A 7,500-nucleotide genomic window follows, 5' to 3' on the forward strand; every position below is an offset into this window, starting at 1 on the left:
AGGATAAATAATCTGTTATTTACTTATCAAGTGAATTGTGTTTTTAATAAACGTGTATTAGAGTTGCTGCTCTCTGATTGGTTGTCGGGTTTCAGCTCAAATGAAGCCTCGTGAAGGCGACATGCGACACCTCCACATGCACAGGTGTAAATATAGGACACATGTCTGCACATTCCTGCAGCTCCTAAAGGTCACGTGACCTCCTCCTCGTTAGCCTCGTTAGCCTGTTAGCATCATAGCTACATACGAGATACAATACATGAACAACATGTTGAGCATTCTACAGCTGGAATGACGAGTACTTTCACTAATAAAATTATTTTTTTTAATAAAAAATATATAAATATATATTTAAAAAACAAGTTGATTCATATTATTTTTAAAAGACCAGATTCCTTAACAACTAATTTAAAAAAAATAGGGCCAGCTCTAAGGGAGTGCAACATTTCCTTTCCTACTTCCTACCTCTTTACTTCCTTCCCCCTTGTTTGTACCAAACCGTCTCACACACCTGCTCTCAATGCTAAAGTGCTAATGTTTAGCAGGTAGGATCTTCACCAGCTTAGATTAGCATGGCAGCACGCTAATTTAAGCTAATTAAGGATCACTTAAGATAACGTTAGCGAACTTAAGATAACTTAAGATAACAGTGGCTAATGTTAACGACACTTAGATGATTCTTGATAATTTAAGTTTATTATTTTAATATGTTGTAGTTCATTAGTGTTTTAATTTAAATAGTATTTAGTTTAGCGTTTTGATAATTATTGAGTTTCCTAATCGTTTTATTAAATATTTAAGTTGTCCGTTTTAGTACAATATGTTAGTACATAGATTGTATTCATTCATTAATATATATATATATATATATATATATATATATATATATATATATATATATATATATTTATATATATATATGTGTATATATATGTGTGTATATATATATATATATATATATACATACATATATATACATATATATATACATATATATATATATATACACATATATACATATATATATATATATATATGTATATATGTATATATGTATATATATATATATATGTATATATGTATATATATACATATATATGTATATATATACTATATATATTGTTACTATATATATTGTTGCTTATATGTAATTAAATGTTTACAGCGTTAACTACAGTTTATTCTATAGTCATAAAATATGTGTGATGTTTTAACAAAGTACAAAAACACATATTGAAATATATTGAATTTAATTTACTTATTAACTTATTTTATCTTGTGTAGAACTGAAGACTTTATAAAACGTGTTTGTTTGTGAGAAAAGAACAAAAAAAGATTCTGGAAACTTCTGATCACTTGATTCGATTCAAGTGATCAGAAGTCACAGATCACGTGACCAGGACGGACCCTCACCTCCTGGAGCTGCTCTGCGGGCTCGCCCCTCTCGTCCCGCGGCCGGCGCGGCAGCGCCAGCGCCCTGGAGGGGGGCACGTCGTCTCCGTAGCCGACCTGGGGCTTCTTGTCCCGGGCCGCCGGGGCCGCGGCGCCGGCTCTCTTCAGCAGCAGCGACGCCGCGAAGAAGACCGCCGCCGCGGTGACGAGCAGCGCGGGCAGCAGCAGGCTCGGGTCCAGGTCCGGGAGCATGACGCCGGGCTGCGGGGTGCGGGGTGCGGGGTGCGGGCTGCGGGCTGCGGGCTGCGGGTGAGAGAGCGTGCGCGTGGAGCAGGAGGCCGGTGCGTGGTGCTCGGGCTGCGGTCACACTCACTCTGAGCCGCGGGCCGTCCTCTCCAGCTGACACTGGGCACGCCTTCAAAATAAAAGCCTGAGCACGACATTACTGTTAAGCCACTCAGATTTTCAGAATAAAAGAGTTCCTGTTGAAATACTTTGTTATATAATTATTGATGAAGTATTACTCCACCACGTCTCAGAAGTACATGTACTTGGTATTGTACCTGAATTCACAGAGGTACACTATGTAGTTTGTACTGTACTCATCTCAGAAGTACATACAGTTCTGCATATAAGATATTTAGTACTTCAATATTAAACAATCGATAAATACCCCATTAAAAGTACCAGTGAAGAAGTATTCCCAGCTGAATGTACGTCAGTATAAAAGTAGAAGTACTCTCCTTGTATTTTAATGACGTTCGCTTTAAATAAAATAAAGAACACAGAATTCATAGAAAAGTTTTTATTGATCAACAAAATTAAATCCATCACACGATCCCAGACCAGCAAAGGCCCTGAAGGCACCACGATGGCCCTGAAGGCACCACGAGACCTCACAGAGCCACACAGTGCCTTCAGGCGCACAAACACACTGCAGAGGCACTTGAGACTAAAGCCAACGGAGACGCGCCCCATCCAGAGTCTGCTGAGATCATCAATAACCCGATCAACAGCTTGATCAATAACCATGTCAATAACCATGTCAATAAACCGATCAATAACCATGTCAGTAACCCGATCAATAACCATGTCAATAAACCGATCAATAACCATGTCAGTAACCCGATCAATAACCATGTCAATAACCCGATCAATAACCATGTCAATAACCCGATCAATAACCATGTCAATAACCCGATCAATAATCCGTCCCTCGTTGCGACTCGGTAATCGTTTTTCCTCTGAAGTTTAATCAATATCAATATTGTCAGTATTGATGAACTATTGATTAGTTTGTGGACGTTTTAGTTGAATAATGATGATTGATTAGTGAGAATTCTAGACGATCATCTGCTTAATCAATAACTAGTCCTGATCAATAACTAGTGAAGGAGCTCTTTGTTATTCTGTATTCATGTTCTGGGGTTTCTTCTCCAAACGTAAACATTAAAACATCTTGTAAACAGGAAGTTAAAGTGATCTACTTCCTGTTGCCGCTTCATGACAGATTATTGATCAGAGACAGGAAGTGATTAGTTTCTGATCCTCCAAGAAGATGAAGAAGAAGTCTCCTCTTCATCATACAACCTCACACTCACTCTAACCAACAGCAGCAGTGCATTGTGGGGGATGTCTGCTGCAGCCTTTTGGCACAACGCGGCAGAAGGAAACGTTTTGGTTTCTGTCTCTTTAAGGCCTCGACCAATCAGCACGGAGGAAAGTCTCCCTCCAACGACGACCTCTAGCTTCACAACAACAACAACAACAACAACAAGGCCGCTCCAGGTCTGCAGCACGAGAGCTCTTCCAACTCTCTGAACCCCAAAAATCTCCATCTCTCCAGCGGTCCATGAACACATCATGTGCAGGAAGTGAACACAGAGAGGAAGAAGAGGAGGAGAGGAAGAGGAGGAGGGAAAGAGGAGATAGAGGAAGAAGAGAGAAGAGGATGGAAACATAAAAAAATACTTTGTAAAATGTATTCTAGTCCTGATGGTTCTGGTTCTTAGGAGGAGCAGGACTGTTATTTTGAAAATCAAAGAGAGAAAAGCCTCAGAAACTGCTCTAGTGTTCAGAGGCTAACGCCTCGTCTCTTCTACGGTTTAAGCGATGCAGCGAGTCGTGGCCACGGGCCGACCGGCTGAAACAAGAGGCCTCGACACGAGACCTCTACTGGCAGACAGACGGTGAGGGGGCGGGGCCTGCAGAGGGGGCGGGGCCTGCAGAGGGCCGAGGTCACCGGGAGGAGCTCCTCTCCTTGCTGACGCAGTCGTCACGGCCGACGTCTCCGTTAGCCGACGCCCCGCAGGTCCGCCTCTTCTTCCTGCGGTGGGACACGGCGTCCCCAGAGCCCGGCGCCGCCTGGGGGGGGAGAGAAGAGGAGGAGGAGGGGACAAAGTGTTCAGGCGTGTGCGTTACAACACGTTAACATGTGTGCTATGTTACAGGGTCGCACCTGTTGGACGCTTCAGACCCGACATGTGAGAGGTTTATATATACATGTATGTGTGTGTAATGTATATGTGTGTGCGTGCGTGTATGTGTATATATATATATATATATATATATATATATATATATATATATATATATATATATATATATATATATATATTTATATTTATATATTTATGCCTCAGTGTGTGTGTGTTTTAATGTGTGTATGTGTGCTAGCACATACATCAGAGTCGGAGTCAGACGAGCTGGAGGAAGAGGAAGATGAAGAGTCGCTGGAGCTGTCTGACGCGATGCCCGTGGACTCCTGCAGGTCCACCTGGTCAGCCAGCACGGCCAGATCGGGCCTCTCCTGCTTCAGGACCCTGAACATGAAGTAAAGAACACACCATTATATGTATTTAACCCTCTGAAGTATTGAGGTTTTAAATTATAAAACATGGGGATCCGTCTAGTCGCTCGTGGGCTCTGGTCTCTTACCGGTACCACTTCCTGGACAGTTTGGGTCGGCCCCGCACCGTCTTGTGCCACACGATGGGGAAGTTGGTCGTGCTGGCAAAGTTCTGCGTGACGGCGATGGTGGTGTCCATGTTGAGCACCACGTGCCACCAGCCGCCTGCAGAGCGTGACACAGACAGCAGGATGAAGCAATGTAGCTCAATGCAGTGCAATGTAGAAGGCAATGAAGCCCCTTTCATTGCCTTCTTTCCAGCTCCAATAAGCCTGACATGGACTCGTTACTGACCCGGCACAAACACGGTCTCCCCGGGCCTTTGGAGGATCTCCAGCGGCGCGAACTCCGGGGGCCAGTTGGGCTGCTGGGTTCTGGGGTAGACCACATTGAACCAGGTGATAGCCTCGTCCTGCTGGTTGCCGCCGTCCTCCCGGGACACTTTGATCAGCTCGCGGGGCGTGTTGGTGGGGAACAGGCACCACCTCTTGTGTCCGTGGACCAGCGCGTTCCAGGCGCTGGTGCCCAGCGGGTCGATGTGGATGCCGGTGCCAGAGCGAGCCGGACCCATCACGAACCACCTGGGAGGAGACCGTGAAGAAGAAAGGTCACCGGCTTAAACTTCAAGTTTCTCCCCCACTGTCCAGTAGATCATGTGATCAGTGGAACATATGACCAGTAGATCATGATGTTGCTCTAGTCTCTAGTCATGTGACTTAGTAAACAACCAATCAGTGTTTAGACCAACAGGAGGAGAGATAGCAACGTTAGCAGCACTGCTAACAGAGAGCCAACAGGGGTTCTCTTTAGTTACATGATGATGCATTCAGGCTCTGCTCAGTGAACATGAGTACTGGCTGAAGGTAATGGTAAGGTTCTGGTGATGCGTTCAGGCTCACCTGTACGGCGGTCGGCGCTTCTCCCCAGCGAACTGGAACAGGTCGTCCCTGAAGAAGAGGGGCACCTGGTAGTCCTCCAGCAGCTTCCTGCGCTTGGCGTGCTCCCCGTAGCTGCTGTCGAAGATGTAGAGCGGGCTGTCGTCCCTGGTGGTCTCCAGGTACTCCATGTAGTACTTCATCTTCATCTTCACAGAGTAGCCGTCGTTGTCCTCGCCGCACTTGAACTTCTGGTTCCGGTATTTGCGCTTGAGGCGCTCCAGGGTCCACTTCTCTCGGGCGGGCCAGCTCTCCTGGCAGCGCTGCAGCACCACGGGCCTGTAGGGCCGCTCGAAGCGCCGGACGAACTCCTCTGGGCTGATGTGGGCGTCCACGCGCTCCACGCTGTCCTGCAGCCACAGGGTTCAGACGCATGAGACCAATGCTTTCCAGGACTTTAAACCAAATCTACATAACTTATAAATGTGGTTAAAAGTCCTGTCGTTGGTCACAATGGTCACATTGGTGACCATTGTGACCAACGCTTCCCAGGACTTTAACACATTTCCATGAGCAAACATGTAGTGAAATCTGGGTGTAAACATCAAAGTGATAAAATGTAGTATTTAAACTAACAATGAGAATTATATTATATTATATATATATATATATATATATATATATATATATATATATATATATATATATATTAAAAAAAGTACATTATTATAGGATATTTGGAATATTGTTCCCAATGTAAAATATAAAAGACTAACACTACGGACGTTACTTAGATAAAAGTAAACAGATGTTTTTGTAACTAGCATCCTGCTGCTATCTGCTCGCTCGCGTTAGCTTAGCTGTCGTTAGCTTTAGCACGTTAGTTCGTAGACGCGTTACCGTCACGGTCCGGTGCGACACGTCGAAGGACTCGTGGTAGTTGTGTCGGATCCAGTCCAGCGAGTCCTTCAGCTCCGGCCTGGCGCTCCGCTTCGCCTCTTTAATCCGCTTCTTGCTTTTATGGTTCATTCCTCCGGCCGCTCAGCCAGCTAGCTAGCTAGCTAACTCAATGCTGAGGCTGACTGATGGACATCTGTACCTCCCGCCCCCTGGTGCAGGTACGCAACGCTTATTGGCTGAAGTGTCACGCGAGAGCAGCGCGTTTATTGGCTGGTGTTTAGATGAAGCCCTTCCTGCCGGGCTTTTGCGTTGTTTTGATTGGCTGTTAACGACTCTTCTTCCTTCGTCATAGTCGACACGGAAGTCGGTGTCAGCGTGGCTGCGAGTGATATAGAATCAATATAGATATTGATTCAGTTACTTAATGCGATAGACGGAGACTCTAAATAGTAGCCGGAGATGTAACCATGTTATTTAGGGGTTTATAAACCCGCACAATGGAGCCCAGCGGAGAAGAAGCACCGAACACTGTAAACAAAGTGTTCACGTTCAAAGACGACACGAGAAACCCTCCGCATCGTCTCTCCGTCACCATACCAGAGGTAAAATATGTGACTTTAAGTTAATTATGTGTATGCTAATAGTTTGCACCCAATAGAAGAACGAGCAGATAATGTGCACGGTGTATTACAGTGCTGTCTTTAATTCGGCATCTATCTAGTACCCAAATTCATCCAATAATATTCATGTACACAGAGATTTATTTGTTTGATTTTATTTAAATGTAAATAATCTGCTGAGATTTAGTTTTATATTTATATTTCAATATGGTGGCAGCAAGATGTTACATGTGAAACGTTAACTGTGCTTGCTGTGTCTGGTCCCCCAGGTCCTGGACCCGCATTATGGGATGTACGTGTGGCCCTGTGCGGTGGTGCTGGCGCAGTACCTGTGGGCTCAGAGGGGGGCGCTGCGGGGCAAGACGGTGCTGGAGGTGAGCGGGACCCTGCTGCATCACCAGGGTGTGAGCGGCCATCTTTAAAACCAACCCCTACCTCTCTCTCTCTCTCTCTCCCCCTCTCTCTCTCTCTCTCGCTCTCAGCTGGGGGCCGGTGTGGCTCTCCCCGGCGTGGTGGCGGCGCGGTGCGGCGCCCGCGTGACGCTGACAGACGGCGCCCAGACGCCTCGCTGCCTGGAGAACTGCCGGCGCAGCTGCGAGGCCAACGGGCTGCGGGGCGTTAAGGTGCTGCCGCTCAGCTGGGGCGGCGTCTCGCCCGAGCTGCTGGCGCTGCCCGAGCTGCAGCTCATCCTGGGATCAGACGTCTTCTACGAGCCGCAAGGTCTCACGCCCACCGACACGTCTTTACTGTCCTCACCCGCCTTTACTGTCCTCACCCGCCTTTACTGTCCTCACCCGTCTTTACT

The 7,500-nt window shown here is 46.1% G+C and overlaps 3 protein-coding genes across 3 annotated transcripts in view; 1 reads left to right on the forward strand and 2 right to left on the reverse strand.

Moving 5' to 3' along the window:
- The window catches only part of LOC137803466 (matrix-remodeling-associated protein 7-like), a 10,172-nt gene extending 8,421 nt beyond the window's left edge, over window positions 1-1,751 (reverse strand). Inside the window, exon 1 of the mRNA XM_068601944.1 lies at window positions 1,414-1,751. Coding sequence (XP_068458045.1) covers window positions 1,414-1,644 — 231 coding nt within the window. The 5' untranslated portion in view covers window positions 1,645-1,751. The remainder of the gene's footprint in view (window positions 1-1,413) is intronic.
- A 431-nt stretch (window positions 1,752-2,182) lies between these two features.
- On the reverse strand, window positions 2,183-6,400 carry jmjd6 (jumonji domain containing 6, arginine demethylase and lysine hydroxylase). The gene is made up of 6 exons (XM_068601924.1): window positions 6,076-6,400; window positions 5,200-5,585; window positions 4,595-4,881; window positions 4,330-4,465; window positions 4,076-4,214; window positions 2,183-3,756 (listed from the first exon to the last, which is right to left on the reverse strand). Exons 1-6 carry the CDS (start codon window positions 6,202-6,204, stop codon window positions 3,631-3,633), a joined length of 1,203 nt encoding a protein of 400 aa, XP_068458025.1. The 5' UTR covers window positions 6,205-6,400; the 3' UTR covers window positions 2,183-3,630.
- Window positions 6,401-6,406: 6 nt separating this feature from the next.
- Window positions 6,407-7,500, forward strand: part of mettl23 (methyltransferase 23, arginine) — a 3,416-nt gene continuing 2,322 nt past the window's right edge. The window contains exons 1-3 of the mRNA XM_068601925.1: window positions 6,407-6,677; window positions 6,965-7,069; window positions 7,178-7,415. Of these exons, the coding sequence (XP_068458026.1) occupies window positions 6,573-6,677; window positions 6,965-7,069; window positions 7,178-7,415 (448 nt within the window). The 5' untranslated portion in view covers window positions 6,407-6,572. The remainder of the gene's footprint in view (window positions 6,678-6,964; window positions 7,070-7,177; window positions 7,416-7,500) is intronic.

Source organism: Clinocottus analis, unplaced genomic scaffold (genome assembly GCF_023055335.1).
Source record: "Clinocottus analis isolate CAN_PGR_092001 unplaced genomic scaffold, fCliAna1.0.p SCAF_56, whole genome shotgun sequence".
Lineage (NCBI taxonomy): Eukaryota > Metazoa > Chordata > Actinopteri > Perciformes > Cottidae > Clinocottus > Clinocottus analis.

Coding starts and splice junctions, on each gene's coding strand:
- jmjd6 (XM_068601924.1), bottom strand. CDS start 6,204: ATGAACCATAAAAGCAAGAAGCGGATTAAAGAGGCGAAGCGGAGCGCC. Junction 5,586..6,075: donor TGTCGCACCGGACCGTGACG/GTAACGCGTCTA, acceptor CTGTGGCTGCAG/GACAGCGTGGAGCGCGTGGA. Junction 4,215..4,329: donor CTGTCCAGGAAGTGGTACCG/GTAAGAGACCAG, acceptor CTTCATGTTCAG/GGTCCTGAAGCAGGAGAGGC.